The sequence below is a fragment of the Gracilinanus agilis genome, chromosome 4 (genome assembly GCF_016433145.1).
Source record: "Gracilinanus agilis isolate LMUSP501 chromosome 4, AgileGrace, whole genome shotgun sequence".
Lineage (NCBI taxonomy): Eukaryota > Metazoa > Chordata > Mammalia > Didelphimorphia > Didelphidae > Gracilinanus > Gracilinanus agilis.
In genome coordinates this window covers 201,106,048-201,125,879 of record NC_058133.1, presented here as the reverse complement: position 1 = coordinate 201,125,879, position 19,832 = coordinate 201,106,048, and the positions used below count along the sequence as shown (strand labels likewise).

The following is a 19,832-nucleotide window of genomic DNA, read 5'->3' as shown; positions in this document are numbered from 1 at the left end:
TAAAACAAAGAGGCATCAGAGAGGAGCAAAGGATTGGGGGTCGGAAGGAGGCTGTGATCTTGAGAGATAGGGTCAAAAAAGTCTAATGGAATCTCTTGGCTTTGGGGGTTATCTTTTCAGCCAACCATTTTTCTAGGTTAGATCTTCTCTGTGCCAATCACTGACCTTTCCCCTTGCTTGTGTAAGCCTTTGTAGTCTCAGTATCTCATCCACAACCTGGCTTGTCCCAATGAAGTCTAAGGTCTAGGCAGGTTGGAAGGTCACAGGAGAAAGTAGTGGAATGAATTTGGCTTAAAGCCAATTAATTATTCAGGAAGTTGAGTTATCCTACTTCTGCTATCTGACCCACTGTGTATTCAAAGCACCTATTTCCATTCCTAATTGAAATAATCACAAGGGCTTTACTTTGCTCTGTCCTAATCATTCAGTAACACTCAACATTGAGAAGTCTTCATGGTAGTCCTGTAAAATTACAGAGCTTTTTAAATCTTCATTTTACTTGAGGAGACTCTAAGGCATATTGAGGTCCTGAAGTAGCTTGTTAAGATGATATCAAGGGTGGCTAGACAACACAGTGGATAGAAAGTCAGGCCCAGAGACATGAGGACTAAGGTTCAAATCTGGTCCCAGATACTTCCTAACTGTGTGACCCAGGGCAAGTCACTTAACTCCAATTGCCTCTCCCTTTCTACTCCCTTACTTAATATTGATCCTAAGACAGAAGATAAGGGTTTCTTTTTTTAAAGGCTCATTGTAAGTGGGAGCCAGTTTTGAAAATGGGGAAGCCCTAACCCACTTGAGGACTGAGAAATAAGGCAGATGACAAGACTTTAACATTAGGCAGTAGCTGGTATAGGCCAGGATTTGTCTATTTTGCTTGACTGGGCAAGAAAAAACAGGCAAGGGCCATGTTTGTTTTGTATCCTGCAGAACACGGACTCCAGTGCTTAGCTTGAAGTGGACGTTAAATTCATGTTAACTGGACAAGATAGGGTTATGGTGGGCAGAGCTCTGGAGCTTCCTATAATAGCTGCAGGTCTGAGTATGCTCATGGGTAAACCTCATGCATGCCTTGCTGTGTGTAGACTTGCCTGTGTTTGGTCAGGGCTGTTAAACTTCATGAGAAGTTAACTTTTGTGAATATTCCCAGAGAGAAGAAGCTGGGCAGCACTTTTCAGCACTTTGGAATCAAACTTGGCATCCAGTGCATCGGCCTGTTAAAATGGTTGACTTAATAGGAACACAATGATTCGAATGTTTGGTGATCCTTGACTAAGCAGGCCCCTCAGTTAACCACTGTTTATGTTTGGGTTCTCTTTCCCAACACTCCTCTTTTAGAGAAAATAATAAACGATCCTCCTAACACGCTATATTAAGGATGAAGGGTTTGGTAGGTGGGGGTTGGTTGTTATTGTTTTAAACAACTGATTTCCCATGTTTGTCTTGGAGTCAATACATATTCATTTAGTCTAATCTCCTGTATCTACACTCAGTAATACTATGAGATCATTATCAGTCATCAGCCAAGGCATTTTCACTGAGTCACATATAATCCAGACCTAAAAGGGATCTTAGAGATCATCTTGTTTTACACAGGAGTGGACCAAGGACTAGAAAAATAACGTGTTTAGAGCCCTGAAATTGGAGTTAGGAAGAACCAAGTTCAAATCTAATCTCAGACATTTACTATCTATGTGCCCTTGGACAAGTCACTTAACTTCAGTTTCCTCATCTGTAAAATGGGGATGATGATAATAATACCAACCTTACAGGACTGCTTTGAGAATAAATGAGATGACATTGTAAAGCACTTTGTAAAATACTAGCTATTATTATCATTATCACCACTTGTTGGAGATGTCAGAGATGGGGTTTTTTGGTCAAGTATGTGTTGGACTAGGTAGTCTTTTCCTGCTCTGTCATGGCATAGATGAACCAGATTTATTTGGGAAGCTTGAATTTCCTTCAAGGGACTGACTAGCTACAGAGTAACTTAAAGGATCTTAGCTTAGAATAGGATTGTGAAGTTTACAGACCTCAATCCAGAAGGCCCCTTAAATTTCATCTCATATAACTCCTTCTTCTTAAAGATAAAGAAAAAGAAGCCAAGAGAAGGAAAGAGGCTTGCCCTAGGCCACACAGCTAGTGAGTTGGCAGAGCCAATAGTCAAACCCAGGTCTTCTCTGCTCATGTAGGAGGTATTTGATGAATATTTATTAAATTGCCAATTGTAGGACTACCCCAATCATCACCCCCCCCAAAAAAACAACAACAACAAAAGTTCCAAATAAACTTTCTGTTGATTTACTTGGAGAAGCAAGGCCAGAGTTGTTAGGAACCCTGGGGGAATATAGTATTTTGTTGTTTAGCTGTTTCAGTGGTGTCTAACTCTTCCTGACCCATCTGGGGTTTTTTTTCCCCTTTTTTTTTTTATTCAAAGATATTTTATTTTCCCAAAAACATGTAATAACAATTTTCACATATGTTTTCCAAAATTATAAGATCCAAATTGTCTCCCTTCCTTCCCTTCCCCCTCTAGGAAATAGTAAGCAATTCAATCTAGATTTTACACATATTATCATGCAAAACATACATCCATACTGAGAATACTCATTTAAAATAAAAACCCATTTGGAGTTTTCTTGGCGAAGATACTAGAGTGAGTTCCCATTTCCTTCTTCAACTCATTTGACAGATGAGGAATTGCCAGACCTGGAATCAATAAGACTCATCTTCTGAAGTTTAAATCCATCCTCAGATATGTACTAGTTGGGTGACCCTGGACAAGTCACTTAACCCTGCCTGCCTTGGTTTCTTCATCTGTCAAATGAGTTGAAGAAGGAAATAGTGCCACCGGACTGACTTATTTAATCAATCCTTGGTTGGTTGGTTGGTTTTTTAAACCCTTACCTTCTGTCTTAGAATCAGTACTAAGAATCCACAGTTGGAATTAAGTGACTTTCCCAAGGCCACACAGCTTGGAAGTATCTGAGATCAAATTTGAACCCAGGACCTTCCAGGCCTGGCACTCTATCCACTGAGTTTTTTATCCTTGGTTTTATGGGAATGAAAGGGAGTAGTTTTAACTGGAAGCAGCTTCCTGCTTCTTAGCTTTGTCATACAGGGTTAACAGGAGAGCATCGGCATGGCCAGACACTGGTGAGGGTGTGTTTGGGAAGCATGGGCAGGGCTAGGGAAAATGTTCCTGGCAGATGAGAGTTTTTAGGCTATAGATTTTCTTTCAAGTCAGGAGTAGGGTCATCCTAGGGCCATTAACTTCTTAGCTTCCTTGGCTGTAGGAAGAGAGGAGGCTCCAAATTTCTGGCCTCCTTCCTTGCTCAGATCATCAGACAGGAGGTCACTGTTCTTGTACTTTGTCATTGCAATATCATGATGCCTCTTAGATATCTAGACAGCTTTAGGAATAAAACCTTTGGTTCTGCATTTTACCCAGCAGTCATTTTAACCTGGGATCTAGCTTTTTTTTTTTTTTTTTGTCTAGCTCCTAGTGCAGAAGTTTGGAGAGCCTGGAGAGGAGAGTGGGTGTTCACAGCTGTTGGGCAGAATTCTACACTAGAATAGCTTAATGAACTTGGAGGCTAGTTCACAGAGTGCCTGAGTCACAGTCATGCGGCTGATAGAAGGCTCTGAAGTCAAACACAGGGGATTGCTTTACAGCTTTCTGGCACTAATTGTGTTTCCCTGAGGAGTTGATACCTTAATACTGCTATGTTAGCCTGCTGTCCTTCACCAGTTGTGCTGTAGGGCTGCAGCTGCTGGTCGGGTAAATTAGCCCCTGAATGTGCTCCTTGTTGTCTTATCTTATAAGCTTGCCAGCTTGGTTGAGTCACAAGTAACACCATGAGGGATGTATGGACTTGGCTGCCTAAGCCAAAGCATCCACTTCTCCTTAGTAAGGACAAGTTTTCCTAAAGCCTAGTAACAGGCCAGCTGTCATTGGCTGGCCACCCATCAGAAAAAAGATGGCTGCCTCCACTTACCTCCATGATGAATTAAAGACTTCCTGAGATGGGTCTCTGTCATCTCACAGAGGGGCCTGGAGTCAGGAAGACCTTAGTCCAAATCCAGCCTCACATACTTACTAGCTGTATGACCCTGGGCTAATCACTTAACCCTGCTTGCCTCAGTTTCCTTATCTTTAAAATGAGCTGAAGAGAATGGCAAACCACTCCAGTGTCTTTACCAAGAAAACCCCAAATGGGGTCACAAAGAGTCAGACACCACTGACACAACTCAACAACAACAACAGACATCTCACAGAGAGTTGTTTGGTTATATTCTGAGTAGAATTGTTAAATCAGATTTGGCATTGGGTATTTCCAAGATATTAGATGAATTTATGATAAGTAAAGGGTGGGAATAGCTAAATTTTGGTCCTAGCCATGTTTCTGGTTTTCTGGATAGCCTGAATTAAATCAGTTTGCAATTCTGTGACTCTAATTTCCTTTTGGGGGCAACAAAGTAGAGCACTGGATAGAGCACCAGACCGAGTCAGAAAGACTTGAGTTCAAATGTGGCCTCACACATTCATTAACTAGGGGATTCTGGGCAAGTCATTTAACCCCATCTGCCCCAGTTCCTTATCTGTAAAATGACACCATCTGTATCTTATATGTAAATAGTAATTTTCATGGCTCCTTCCCACTTAGAATATGAGTCCACTGAGTATAAAAATCATATTTTTGCTTTCTTTGTATCCTCAGTACTTAATATAGTATTTGGTACATGTAGGTGCCTAATATATGCTTCTTGACTGATATATGTGTGTATATGTGTGTGTGTGTTTATATAGAGGTGGGTATGAATATCTACAGCTTTAGTAGAGTGTCTGCAAAGTAGGGGGAACCAGCCACAGTGGGGAGAACAGATCAGAAAGAGGGCCTGATTCTTTGTTATTGTTGTGTTGACTAAAGCTTTGTGACTATATTTGAGGTTTTCTTGGCAGAGATACTGGTTTGCTATTTCCTTCTCCAGATGATGAAACTGAGACAAATAGGGTTAAATGACTTCTCCAGGGTCACATAGCTAGTAAGTGTTCTGAGGCCAGATTTGAACTCACAAAGATGAGACTTCAGGCCCAGCACTCTATCCACTGTGCCACTTTCCCTGGTCCTTGCTTTGAGTCTAGAAGACAAAGCATACCCCCCCGAAAAAGGACTGGAATATAAACCGAATCCTTAAACGCTGAGGGCCTACAGAGTAAAAGTAAGCTGAACAAAGATAAAGAAGACTGTGATTCTTTTCTTAAACCACCTAAGAAAGAAAATAGTTTCAATGAATAACTGGCTGCATTTGGTACCTTGTTAAGCAAAAAAAAAAAAAAATCTGGGGTAGAGAGAAGCGTACTGCCTTTTAAGAAGCTTTAGAAGCAATATGGACAAGCAGAATTTCAGAAAAACCTGGGAAGACATTTTAATTGATACAAAATGAAGTGAGCAGGACCAGGATTTTGTACACAGTAACAACAATATTGTACAATGATCAACTGTGGAAGACTTGCCTACTCTCAGCAATACCATGATCCAAGACAGTTCTGAAGGACTTATTATGAAAAATGTTATCTACCTCCCAGAGAAAGAACTAATGGATAGAGTCTGAGTGCAGATCAAAGCATACTACTTTTTTACTTTATTTTTTTTTCATGTTTTTTTGGTTCTGTTTTCTTTGACAACATGACTAATATGGGAATATGTTTTGCATGACTGCACATGGGGTAACCTGTATCAGATTTCTCACTGTCTCAGGGAGGAGAGAGGGACAGAAAGGATTTAGAACTCAAATTTTTTAAAAATGAAAGTTAAAAATTGTTTTTACATGGAATTGGGGGGGGGATACTTTTTTAAAAAGAAGCACCAATATGAACTAAAGATTTTTGTCATCATTTTATTGCAAAGTGATTTTGTTGTTTCACCCAAAATTACATTGGAGCCAAATTCTTCTGTTATGATCAGCTTCTTTGGTCAAATGAGAAAAAGTGGCCAGGAAAAAGATGAACCTTTATTTCTTCCTTTCATATTTTGATCAGTAGTAGTAGCTGGTTTTTTGGGGAGGTTTGGAGTGGAGGTGGACAGACAATGAAATTACTTCAACCACTGCTGTTTTCTGAATTTGAATGTTTAGAAGTGTTCTTGGATTTTTAAAAAAGCAGTTCAATATAAACATTGCATTAGGAAGCCTGTCCATTGCTTCTTGAGAGCTTCTTGAGGAAACTAAGATCTAAGCCTTTTCTTGACATATAGCAATTTACATCAGAATGTAACACATTTTGTGGAATCAATTTTAGAACACTAAAAAAAAAATCAGATTTTCTCTCATATATAAAAGCTAACCTAAGAATAGACAAGACTCTCCATGTCTCAACCAGGGGACAAATGGATATGGGGATCACACTGAGCCTATCTGCATGTCTGACATCTTCCCCTACATATGACCAAAAAACAAATATTTGAGGCAAAGAAACCCAACTACATTCATAGAGAAAGCCAGTCTAGCAGTTTATCCTGGTTTCCTTCACTATTTCTCCTCTTAGCCCCTTGTAATCTTACTTCTGTCCTCTTCATTCAACATACAATGTTACCAGTGGTCTCTTAATGGCTAAATCAGATGGCATGATGGTCTTTGCTCAGTCCTTATTCTTTTTGACCTCAACATATTTAGCAGGTAACCACACTCTCTTTCTGGAAACTCTCTTCCCTGGGTATTCATGACATTGCTCTCTCTTGGTTCTCCTATCTGACTGACCTCACTCCTCATCCTCCATTACTGGTTCATTATCCATATCTTTCCCCCTAAATGTGAGTGTAGCTCCCTGCCTCCCTTCCCAAGGCTTTTTTCTCCTCTCTGTCTATACTCTCTCTTTATGCCTCCTATGAGATTTCATTATAAGCTCTTTGCAGATAATACTCAGTTCCCTATATCTAGTCCTAGGCTCTGGCTAAAATAACTCTTCTTGTCCCCAAAACTCATCCCTCTTCCAAATTTCCCTTCTTCCATCAAAGTCATCTAGATTGTCAGCCTTGATTCCTCACCCTCCCTCACAACACATAGCCAGCATCTCTCACATCCTTCCCCTTCTCTCTCTTCAAACAGGTACCACCCTAGTTCAGGCCCTCATCACCTCTCACCTAGATTATTACAACAGCCTCTCCCTTTTTTTTTTTTTTGGTGGAGGACAATAGCCTCAATTGTTTTCTCTGCCCTCTCCAATTCATTCTCTTCCTTGTTGTCAAATTGATATTCCTAAAGCAAAGGGTCTGACTAGCACTTTCCTGCCTAATGAACTCCAGTGGTCCCCTATTACCTCTGGAATTAAACGAAAACTCTTCTATTTAAAACCCTTCCCAACCAGACCCTCATCTGCCATTCCAACCTTATTATACAACAGTCTTCTTCACAAACTCCATGATTTAGCAAAACTGGCCTTCTTGCTGTTCCTCACACACAACATTCTACCCCACTGGTTCCATGCCTTTCTTGTCTCCCTCAGACTTCCTCCTTAACTTTACCTTTTAGAATCACTCGTTTTCTTTCAAAGTTCAACTCAACTCCACCTCCTACAAGAGACCTTTCATGATTTAACTCCCCACTTGCTAGAACCACCCCCACAAATTTCCTTAAATTGATTTTATATCCTCTTATACATATTAATTCTTCTGATAGAGTGTAAACTCCTTGAGGATAGGAACTATTTCAATTAGATCTTTGTGTCACCAATAGTTGATTTTTTTAAACTTTTTAAAAAACCTTTAACTTCTGTCTTATTATCAACTCTAAGATAGAAGAGTGGAACATACTAGGCAATTGAGGTTTAGTGACTTGCTCAGGGACACACAAGAAGTATCTGAGGCCAGATTTGAACCTAGTCCTTCCAGCTCCAAGCCTGGTGCTCTATCCACTGTGCTACCTAGCTGCCCCTCCCCAATATTTGATCAGTAATTAAGCTCATGAAAAGAACAAAGTTCTTTTCTTTCTTATCAGGGAGAGTTGTGCTTTGGGTTTGTTTTTTTTAATTTTTATTTTGATGTGTTTGTGTTTGTGTATGTTTGATGCAGAAACCTTGCTGATATATTACATGAAACTTCCCAAAAAGTTGAGTGAGAGTAGAGAGCTGGGGAGCTCAGTGGATTGAGACCCAGGTCCAGAGACGGGAGGTCCTGTTTGACAGGTTCAAATTTGACAGGTTAAAATCTGACCTCAAACACTTCCTAGCTGTGGGACCCTGGGCAAGTCACTTCACCTCCATTGCTTAGCCCTTACCACTCTTCTGCCTTAGAACCAATACATACTATTGATTCCAAGAAGGAAGGTAAGGGTTTTTCTAAAAATAAATAAATAAAAGTTTTAAAAAGAGATTTTCCCTCTTTTCATAATATATTTATATTAAATATATCAAAAATTTCATATATTTTACATAATATATTTCTATATTTTATCTTCTTACATATACATACATGTACATATGTATATGTATGTAAGTGTATATATATGTATATTCACACAATACCTCTGAATACCTTTTATGTTCAGGGCACTGTAAATGATACAAAGATGGGTAAGACATAGTCTCAGCTCCCAAGGAACTCATAGCCTAGTAAAGGATTTGACAAATACACTGATATCTGTAATACACAGAGTAGTATGAAAGTGCCATCAGAGGAGTAATAATAATAGTAATAAAGAAAGAATAGTATGATAGTATCCTAAGAAGTGTATAAAGCACTAAGATGTTAGTTCATAGCTGGAGGGAGTTTAGGACAAGAAGGGCATTCATGGAAGATTTTTATTTGGGCCAGGCCTTGATAGATAGCATATGGCATAAAAAGAGGGAAAACCTCACTTTTACTTTCCCTAATGTTTTCCTTTTCCAACTTTGCCCTGCCTTTAGTCCATTCAGTTCTCCTTGGTATTAATTAAATTCATTCAACAAACATTAAGTGCCACTGGGTATAAAATAATCTTCTGGGGGAGGAAGAGGACAATAAAAAGTTTAGCTAAAGCACTGCCTTTACCCTTGTGGAAATTGTAGCCTAAGACTGAAATACAGACAACAGCAATTTAGAATATTACACTATAAATTAAAGAGTTCTAAAACATGTGATTTGATTTCCCTCAAGGTCTCAGTGAACCTGTGAGATGGCAGTGATGGAGATTATGTGCCAGAGTGCACCAGACTCAGATGTTGGGCACCAGAAGGAGCTTGCCAAAGGAAAGAGCCAGATCCCAGCAAAGAAGTCCAGCTCTGTCTGCAAACTTGAAACTGTGGAGAAGAACCATGTTTTCTGTGGGCAATGGGAAATCCTGAATGATGTCATTACCAAAGGCACAGCTAAGGAAGGCACGGAAGGAGGGTCGGCCTCCATCTCCATCATTGCCCAGGCAGAATGTAAGTGATGATCCAGCCCAGCACTCTTGTCCAGGGAGGGAGGGAGAGCAAAACCTATACATTATCTCTGGAGAGCTAAGTCTGGATTTTGCTTTAACTCTCAAGAGAGTGAATTTCTACCCAATTCCCAGTTATTCCATCAGTGGCTTATGTAGCTGGGGAATCTCTCCTGAGACATAAGCCCCATTTCTGGTGAGAGATTTCCAAAATTCCCTGAGCTACCTAACTTCCTGCAAATAGCTTTCATATATCTATGCTCTCTGGACATTGTAGTCAGGATAGAGAAAAACATAACTTGTGCCATTCAACAAAGGGAGAAGCTTCATGTATGGTCAGAAATATAGATGACTCAAAAAGCAGCAATTGAGAACTCATGTCTATGTCATATTAACATCTGTAATTTATGAGAAAATTTATGATGTGGAAGTGGCAGATTTCCTTGAAGATACCTTTTTTGGCTGTATCCTTTACCTACTTGGGAGGTCCATTCCCACACCTCCAAGGAATTCATCAGCCAGCTTTCAGGGGCCCTACCAGACTGGAATAAAACAAAAATTGTGTGGTGAGGCTCGTTCCCTTCTCCTTTTATTGCTGTGATCATCTTCCTACCTAGGGATGGAGGAAATGTGGGGAGGCCAATAATAGTAGTGGCTCCCAAAGGGAAAAGAGATATTACTGTGGGGAGCAGGTTTAGGACAGGTTGTCATTTCAGGTAATCAATGCTTCTGCCTCCTCCATCTCCAGTTTGTAATAAGAGCTCACATTTCTATAGCACTTTAATGTTTGCAAATTGCTTTTTGACACCTGAGATTGGCATCCAGAGACATCCGAGAATTTCTGGGGAAGCCAAAAAGTCACATCTAAAGAGATGAAAGATGAAACCTAGTAAAGTGCCCCCCACCCCGGCCAGGCCTTATTTTCCTCATCTATAATAATGAGGGAATTGAACTAGACAATCTCTTCTATTTCTTCCAAATGAGGCCTAAATGTGAAAAGAGTAAGATTCAGTCAACAGAAGGAAAAAGCCAAAAGGAAGGGAGATATGGGAGTCCTGTGTGATGGGAGGAGATTAAGGATTCAGCAGTAAAAGAAAGAGAAGTCAATTGGCCAAAGGAAAGGGAAGACGTGTTATAGGGACCAGGGTCAGGGCATCTATTTCACTGCATTGTGGTTGCTATAAGACTATTCAAGCCTTGATCCAGGGGCTTGTTTTCTCTTAATGTTAACTTGTCTAAGTGTTGAACATCTGTTTTTTCTCTTCCTCTTCCCCCACCCCCTTCTCACAGGTGAGAACAGCCAAGAGTTCAGTCCCACCTTTTCAGAGAGAATTTTTATTGCTGGCTCGAAACAGTACAGGTAAGGCAGCAACTTCAAAGGGGAAGGCAGGAAGACATAACTAGTGTCTCCTTTGCCCTACTGACTGACTCAAGCACCTGGCCTATAACTCTGGAATCAGGCAGAGCTTGCTGGCCCAGCTTTTCTTTCTCTTAACAAAATAAGTGTTTCAGATGCTTCTGGGTCTTGTAAGCTAGAGGGCTTTTTCTCCTTCAGCATTAGTTCACCTTGTTTCCCTCCACCCTCGTTGCCTTTGTCATCAGGGAGGGTGCTGGGAAACAATTCTTGTGGCACCTGCCATTTGGCCTCTGCCTGAATCTCCTGCCCTGTTTAGGAGAGACTTGTTTGTGCAACCTCCAAAATGCACCCCTGTCTCCTCTGGGCAATGTTGGGGTGGGATTTAAACAAGGGAATCTGGCCCCTAAGTCAAAGTTCATAGGATCTTCGATTTAGAACTAAAAGAGGCCTAAGAAGTTATCCTCATTTGACATAGTAGCTTGTCCAAGTTGACCGACATAGTGAATGAATGTCTGGATTTGAACACAAGCCCCCCGACTCCTGACCTTGCACTCTCTGTGTTGTGCCTCACAATACACTAAGGAGCAGACTTCTTTCTAGTACCCCTCCCTTACCCACAATAGGGACAGCATGAAAAACCCCAACTAAGTTGACTAAAGCCCTTTCCCCCACCTTACTTATGGCCAAAAGTCTTGATAGAATGGCTGTCATCTACTGTGTTATCTAGGAAATTGGGAGTCATTAATTTTGAGAATTAGGAAATTGTTCCTGAGACCTGGGCAAGTCTTCCTCCCACTAAAACATGCTATATGTCTTAATGATAATATTAGTTGACATTTACATAACACTTCAAGTTTTGCAAATTACCTTATAAGCCTCACACCAATCCAATATGGTATTATTATCATCATCATCATCTTTTAACTCCAGGGACAACATCCTTTAAACTTTAAGTTGTTGAGAGCTGTTCAGAACCATCCCAGAACTTGTTTGACTTTTGTAGCAGAGTTGGGAGGAGGGGGAGTATAGACAGGTATATAACTATATATAATTGACATTATAATTGATGCTCTACTATGATGGAAAGAATCCAAATGGCAAGCCTCAAAGAGTGATAGTTGTCCATTTCCCAGCCTTGTGGAGAACCTGAGATAAATTGTTAGGTCTTTAGCCAGTTCACCCAGCAGCCTCTGGGGTCCTTTTCAGCCCAGGAGAAATGAGGACAGTGGAAGGAAGAAGCTGGTGCTACTCTCTGCCCAACAGAGTAAAGAAGCTGTTCATCTTGGGGTAGTTAGGTGACTCAGTGAATTGAGAGCCAGGCCTAGAGACAGGAGGCCTTTGGTTCATCTGGCCTCAGATGATCCCTAGCTAGGTAACCCTGGGCAAGTCCTAGCCCTTACCACTCTTCTGCCTTGGAACCAGTACATAGTATTTATTCTAAGGCAGAAGGTAAGGGTGTAAAAAAAGAAGAAAAAGAAGCTTTGTATATCTCATTCACCAGATCAAATCAGCAAATATTTTTTGAGTTGTATATTCAAGTCAAGTCAACGATTCTTTGTTAAGTGCCCACCTTGTGCCAAGCTCTAGGGACCCAAAGACAATTCCTGCTCGAGAGGCCCCTGCTCACAGTGTTAAAGCAGGAGACAATGTGCAAACAGATATGTACAAATAAGCTAAATATTCAAGATAAGTTAGAGACAATCAAGAGAGAGAAGGCACTCCCATTACAGGGGATTAGCAAAGGCTTCCTGAAGGTGGCATTTTAGCTAGGACTTGAAGGATGCGTTGTGCTAGGTACTGAGAAGCACAGGAGGAAGTATAAGATATGGTCCCTGCCCTAAAACAACTTACAAACACAAATGTAGTTTGAGAGATAAGATACACACAGGAAAGACAATACAAGGCAGTATATGATAAGGGCAAGGAGTAAGTACAACAGAAAATATGTGCTCTCAGAGTTCAGAGGCAGCAGACAGAGGTCACTGCCTACCAGGCCACTTAGTCACCAGCTTCAAGAGATTTGAACAGTAAATGCTCTGTTATTAATGTGAAGGTGCCCAAATCTTGGCAATAAATCTCATGTTCCTCTAAGGAGTTAGGGGTGAGGAGGGGAGGCCTCTGAACTGCAAAATATTTCTCTAAAATTCTGCTTTAGGATGTGACCAAAGCAGACCTTTGTTGTGTCTGGAGTTCTCCCTCTGTGGTTCTTGATCTCTCTCTGTTTCTCACCTCTGTGTTCTTAACTATCCCAGGCAATGATTTCTGTAGATGAGTTGGGGACAGAGGATGGAGGGCAAGGAGGGGGGGTTCCCCAGAGACCTTTGCATGTACCTCTTTAAGAAGAACATTTTTTTCCCTTTGACAGCCGATCTGATAGTCTGGATCAAATCCCTAACAATGTAGCCCACTCAACAGAAGGGAAAATGACCCCAGCCTTTTGGAAGGCAAAACGTCATCGAAACAAGGCTGGGAAGAAACGAAAGAAAAAAAACTCCAAGGTGCCAGGCCAGAGGGGTGGACCCTTGGCCAAGCCTCTCCCCAAAACCCCTGAGCAAGAAAGCTGCATGATCCCTGTACAGGTGAGCAAGCCCTAGCCCGGATATATATGGTCTTCACTAATGAAAGGGGTTCGAATGGCAGTGTTCACCTTAATGCTTGTGTTTTCCTAATAGGAGGATGAGTGCTCAGGCCCATATTTCAGGAATATCCCTCGGTTTGCCAGCCCTCCAAAGGAGATGCTCCACAGCCCTGAAAAAGTAGGAGCAGGCCTGCAATCAGTGCTGAAAACACATCCTCGAGCGGAACTCCACAAACTGATCAGCCCAGTGCAGTGCCTGAACCATGTGTGGAAACTTCATCACCCCAAGGACTTTTTCCCCCAGACAGACTTATTGCACTCTTCTCCCTACAAGAGACTGCCCCATCCTTTCCCCTTCTCCCCACTTGCTCAAAAGCCCAGACCCCTGGGGACCTTCTTGCTGGGCAACTTGGCCTGTGTTGATAACCAGCACCACCTGTCTGGTCTCAGACTGGAGACTCCCTGTCCAAGGCATGGTACCTCTGAGAAGCTTTCCGTGGAGGAATATCTGGTGCATGCCCTAAAAGGGAGCGTGAGTGTGGGTGAGCCCAGGAACCTAACCAGCCTCGCCAAGACCTGGCAAGGAGGAGGGACAGGTCACCGGGGCCCGGTTCCCGAGACAGAAGAGAATGAAGGTGTCCTGCTTAATGAGGTAGCCCAACAAAAGCACACTTCCAAACAATAGGGGGTTAGGGCTGGGGCTGAGAGGGCCTTAGAAAATCTGAGAGACCATTTTGCAGGCTCCAATTATTAAAAAAAATCCTAAATGAAACTGAATTGCCACAATTAGGTTGTCAAAAATAATAAGCTGCCATTTTGTTAATAAGTATCCATTATTGGAACCTGTTGGTCAGTGACCACCACTCTGGTGACCAGGCCAGTTAGTCACCAACCTCAAGATGCTCTAGTATTAATTCAGAGCCCTTTTTCACCATCCTTACTTTTACTTTGCATCTATCTAACTGGAAAAACTGAGTGGTTTCATTTGCAAAGCTCAAAAGGCTCAAGAAAAGGGTGGTCATTTTGGGATGGAAGCACTGGTCACTTCACTTGCCAAGTCTGAGTCAGAGCCATCAGGGGTAAGGGAGCGCCACCAAAGATGACAGCTTAGAAACTTTTTTCTGCTTCTGTCCTTTGTCCCTATCCTGGTCAGGACTTGGATTCCTGGCCTTTGATTCTAGTGTATGTCTCTCCTTAGAAACTCAAACCAGTGGATTACGAATACCAAGAAAAGGTTCACTGGACCAAGAGTCAAGACTGCCTGGGCAGAGGTTCCTTTGGAGAGGTGTACAGAATGGAAGACAAGCAGACAGGGTTTCAGTGTGCTGTCAAAAAGGTATGCAGGGGGCTCTTGAGGATAAGCAGGGTATCCAGTCATGCCAGAAGTCGGGCATATGTCCAGCTGTGTTCCCTCCTTGCTTTCTTTCAAGGACAATTGCCAAGCAGCTTTGGGTCTGGCATGGTAACATGATAACACTGCTGTTGCTATTGTCTGCTTTGGTCAGGCTGAGAGGAAAGCACCCATTCTCCCATGACCTGGAGTGAGAACTATATTTTTGTGTGGATGTGAATGTGGATGCGCATTACATAGTAGATAAAAATGCAGTGACCATCATGCTCGGGTTTGAGGCTCCCTGGTGTGGGTACCAGGTGTGTAAAGGGAATCCCCTCTCCCTCTGGGGTTGTGGACTTACTTCCTGCATCCTATTGGGTTACTGCAAAGACCCAAGTCAAACCAAAGAATGGAATGGGATGGAGTGCATTATGTCTAGAGAGGAATGCTGCCACCAGCAGGAGAAGGGAGTCATATCAAAATAAGATGAACCAGAAGAAAGAACTCCACAATTTTGTGGCTAAAAAAGACTTTAGCAAAATACCTAGTCTAACTCTCTCATTTTAAAGTTGAGTGGAGAACTATGGTTGAGTGGAAAGACCACTGCTCTTGAGTCCAGACCCACATTCAAACTCTCTGTAACACTATATGATTAACCTCCTTAGGCTTTACTGCCTTTATCTATCAGATGAGGCAGTTGAAGAAGATGGCCATTGAAGTCCCTTCTGGCTCAAGAACTATAGTCATTTGGAATTGAAGGCCAGAGGAATGAAGGTCCTTTTCTAAAGATGGTACAGAGGCTTCTTAGTGATTTCTACACAGCATTTGGGTCTTTTTCTGGGGGCTCCACTAGAATAGGGTGGGGAGAAACACAGACTTTGATTTCATCCATGTAGGGAACTCCTGGTGAATTCAAGCCTTTCTAGATTCATTGGACATTATTAATCCTCCCATACTTTGTGATCCAGGCTCACTCATGACTCTCCATTTCTGATCTCCAGGACTCTGCCCTGGCCATCCTGAGTCCTTCAGGCTCCATCTTCTACATGAAACCTTCCCAGTCCCCTCAAATGCTAAAATCCTCCCCCCAAGCAACCCAGTATTTAACTACTTTGTGTATATATGTGCATTTATTAACTTTATATTTATACTATGTACCTTCCGTCTTCTCCATCAGGATGTAAGCTCATTCTATGTATTGTATCCCCAGAACTAGCTAAACACCTGGAACATGGTAGTCACTTAATAAATACTTGTTGGGTAGCTAAGTAGCAACGTGGAAAGAGTTTCAGGCCTGGAGTCAGGAGGACCTGGGCCTCAGCTGCTTCCCGCTATGTGACCCAGGGCAAGAACCATAACCCTACTCGCCTAGCCTTACTGCCCTTCTGTCTTAGAACTGAATTTAGTATAGTAGTTTTAAAAAATAAATACGTAAGGGGCAGTGAGGTAGCACAGTGGATAGTGTGCCAGGTCTGGAGTTGGGAGATCCTGGGTTCAAATGCTACTTCTTAGCTGTGTGACCCTGGGCAAATCACTTCACTCCAGTTGTCTAGCCTTACTGCTCTTCTGCCTTAGAACCAATTCTAAGATAGAAAATATGGATTTAGAACAAACAAACAAATAAATAAATGCTTGTTGACTAATTGATATCAGTGCAGATGGTAACTATTCCTCATCTTCTAGGCTTATCACGTTGCCTGGGGCACTCAGAGGTTAAAGGGTTTGCCAGCATATACCAGAGTCAGAATTTGAACTCAGGTCTTTCTCCAAGGCTGGGACTCTGTCCACTTTGGCACAATGCTTTTCCCCATACTAAAATTCTCAGAGTGCTGGCCCCCACAGTGGATAGGAGTATGATAGCAGAGAATAAATATGATTTTTTTTCCTTCCCTTCCTTCCAGATTTCCTGGCTCCCTACCCAGGCCTTTATCCCTTCTCTTCTTATGAGGTTGGGCAGGAAAAGATGGAAGAGCAGTGTCAAAAGCAGAGCATGCGTGTATGACCTCGGGAGCCCTGCTGCTTTTGAGCCTACCTTGCCCTGTACCTAGCCTTATCCTCATGCTACCCTGCCTGGTGCTGCCTTCTAGCACACAGCCCATAGGAGCCGGGTACTACCTAGCACCTCCTCTTGACCCCTTCTCTTGGTGACAGCAGCTGAGGGATCTGGACACAAAGTTAGAGCAGGCTAATGTCACCTCTCTGATGCAGGGTAAAGGGAATCTATCTTAGATTCAAAGATACACAAATTAGGTCTCTAATCGAATCTGAATAAGGGCCAGGCACAGGTCTAGAGTTTGGTGAGAAGGGGAGGAAGAATCATGTCACAGGATAGATTATTAGAGCTGGAAAGGACCTTAGCAAACAACTGCTGACTAGAAATGTATTTTCAGTGCCCTCCTCCCCTAGCTTCCATCTCCAGCCAGCATAGTTGGGAGTGAGCGGTATTGGTGGAGAGGGACACAGCCCTACTTGGTACCACACTCTTTCCCCTAGGCTAGATTTTAATCTACCCCCCTCCTTTTTCAGGAGTTAACCAAACCTACAAAGACTCCACCCTCCACCCTCTTTCCGGGAGAGAAATATAAAGCCCTAGCCAGCACTGGCCAACATCTTCAGCTCAGAGCCTAGGGCCAAATGCCTGACCTTCTCTGCTTAAGTTTGCCACTTGGTCATAAAAAAAACACTTAGCCATTCCACCCAACAGGGGGATGGGAAGTTTAAAGTTTGTAAAGTGTGTTGAAAATAAACACTTGAGTACTAAGTGATGTTACCACTGGACTTCTCAGCTGTTCTCTTACTACAGTTCTGAATCCTAGGCAACAAGAACAACAACAGTGGAGTAGAGAAATACAGACTCTCTCACCTCCTCCCAAAGAGCAATGCAAATACATCAAACCAAAGCACCTACAGCCTTTTCCACCTGATCATCTCCTGAAAACAGCCTGGGTTGGCTGATCTCAGGGCTGCCCCTCCCTGTTGTCACCCAAGTCTCTTCAGCACTCAATTCAGTCATTATCCCCAGAAGTAGCTAGCAAAGCAGTTGGGGAGACTGCTCTCCTGTTCTTGTGGCAGAGCAGAAGAGGCTAGTATACTTAGGTTCAGCAGTGAGGAACAGGACATTATGTTTTCCTTACTCCCAAGGGCCAGTGAAGTGATGGGCCATGAGTCTGGGAGGGTCAGGGGTCAAGGCCACACATTAAGGGTGTCAGAGAAACCAGAAAAATTATGCTTCCTACTTCCAGGGGAAAAACTCAGAAGTACAGCTACCACATGATGATGCCAGCACTTGTTGGTTCTCGTTCTAGAGCAGGAGTCACCAATTTAACACTTAGGGCAAGTGTTGCCATTATTGAAAATCCTTGCATTAGTGGTCAGAATAATTTAGATGAGTAGGGGTATCAGAGGACCTTTTTTAGACTTGCCGACAAGTAAGTGATGGTGAATCTTAGCCAACTCACTTCATCATGGCATTGGCTCAGTGTCAGCTCCTTAAGAGCAGAGAATGTCTCTGACTCGCTTTGAACAGTGCCCAAGGGCCCAGCCCCATACATTTAGTAACACTTTTGAACGTTTCATTCAAACCCTCAGTAAGCCTGAAACATCACATGGCAAATTAGCTCATAGCCACAAATCTCTTCAAATATTAAAAGCGCCTTTTAAAGTTTGCATTTTTTATAGAGATGGAGAGAATCTCATCCTGTTGCCAGTCACAGATTCAGGATTTTTTTTTAAACCCTTACCTTCCGTCTTAGAATCAATATCAGTACTGTATATTGGCTTTAAGGCAGAAGAGTGATAAGGGGGTTAAGTGACTTGCTCAGGGTCACACAGATAGGAAGTGTCTGAGGCTGGACTCTGGACCTTCCATCTTTAGGCTTGGCTCTCAATCCACTGAGCCACCCAGCTGCCCCTCAATTCAGGATTTTAGAGGTGGGAAAACTAATAAATTTTTTTAACAAATTTTTTTTTATTAAATTCTTAAACCTTTTTACTAATCTGCCCATTACACTGTTTATCAGTAGAAAAGCTACATTTTCCACGGAGAGATGGCTCATTCAAAGTTTCCCAAGCACTCAAAGCTTCTATTATGCTAGATTAGCAGTTCCAGGAATATTACCCTGTGCTACTAAATGTGAGCCATTTTGTAGTTCCCCTGTGGTGGGGGAGGGGGCGCTGCACTGGCGCCCTCTGATGGACTCAGCCCAGATCATCAAGAGCCAGACCGGAGGCTCTGATTGGACAGGGAAGAGCTGTGTGAGCTTGGGTGTGTGACATCGGAGGTTCCTTTTAATAAAGATCAGGAGCTCAAGTGGCCCAGGGAATCTGACCTGCAGTCCGAATGGAAGCCCAGAAGTTTGTAAATAAGAGGAGACCCAAATGCTAGTATGTTGCAGGCAGATCTGAATAGGAGCTGCCCGTCCATTAAATAGAGCCTCATGGCCAGCCCCAGTGTCCCCCCAGGCCCATCCCTTAGGAAGAGGGACCATGGTTTGTTTTTCTCATTTAGATCTACTTGGTGCTTAGCAAAATGCCGAGAGACTGGATATCAATTCATACAACAAAACACTGTTGTCCACCATGATTGGGAGACAGTGTTGAGTTGTGGTTAATAGTGAGCTTTGTGCACCATGGATAATAATTGCCAATTTGGGGGGAAGTTCAGTAAAATAAAATGCAGCTAACCATAAAACTCTGACTGTAATTGAATCATGGGTAGTTTAGAAAATACTCTATGTTCTTGTGATGTCTCAAGGTTGTTATCAGGAACAAACACAGAGTATTGTGCTTGGAGAGGACAGAAATTTCTCTTTGAAAAGATGTCAAATTGCCTCTTGTCCAGTCTGCTGGCTGCAGTTACAAACTGACTTTTGTCTCCCCCTTCTGGTACCTTTCAGGTGCATGTCGGAGTTTTTCGTGCAGAGGAGTTAACGGCATGTGCTGGACTGACCTCACCCAACTTTGTCCCTTTGTATGGTGCTGTGAAAGAAGGTTCTTGGGTCAACATTTTCATGGAGCTGATGGAAGGTAAGAAACAATGGCTATGGGGCAGCTGGGTGGCTCAGTGGATTGAGAGTCAGGCCTAGAGATGAGAAGTCCTGGGTTCAAATCTTACTTCAGCCATTTCCTAGCTGTTTGACCCCTGGGCAAGTCACTTCGCCTCTGTT

General features: G+C 42.5%; 1 protein-coding gene across 1 annotated transcript in view; it reads left to right on the top strand.

Moving 5' to 3' along the window:
* The window catches only part of MAP3K14 (mitogen-activated protein kinase kinase kinase 14), a 50,012-nt gene that overhangs the window by 19,995 nt on the left and 10,185 nt on the right, over positions 1-19,832 (top strand). The window contains exons 2-7 of the mRNA XM_044671711.1: positions 9,135-9,403; positions 10,690-10,759; positions 13,122-13,335; positions 13,429-13,986; positions 14,533-14,670; positions 19,563-19,692. Of these exons, the coding sequence (XP_044527646.1) occupies positions 9,154-9,403; positions 10,690-10,759; positions 13,122-13,335; positions 13,429-13,986; positions 14,533-14,670; positions 19,563-19,692 (1,360 nt within the window). The 5' untranslated portion in view covers positions 9,135-9,153. The remainder of the gene's footprint in view (positions 1-9,134; positions 9,404-10,689; positions 10,760-13,121; positions 13,336-13,428; positions 13,987-14,532; positions 14,671-19,562; positions 19,693-19,832) is intronic.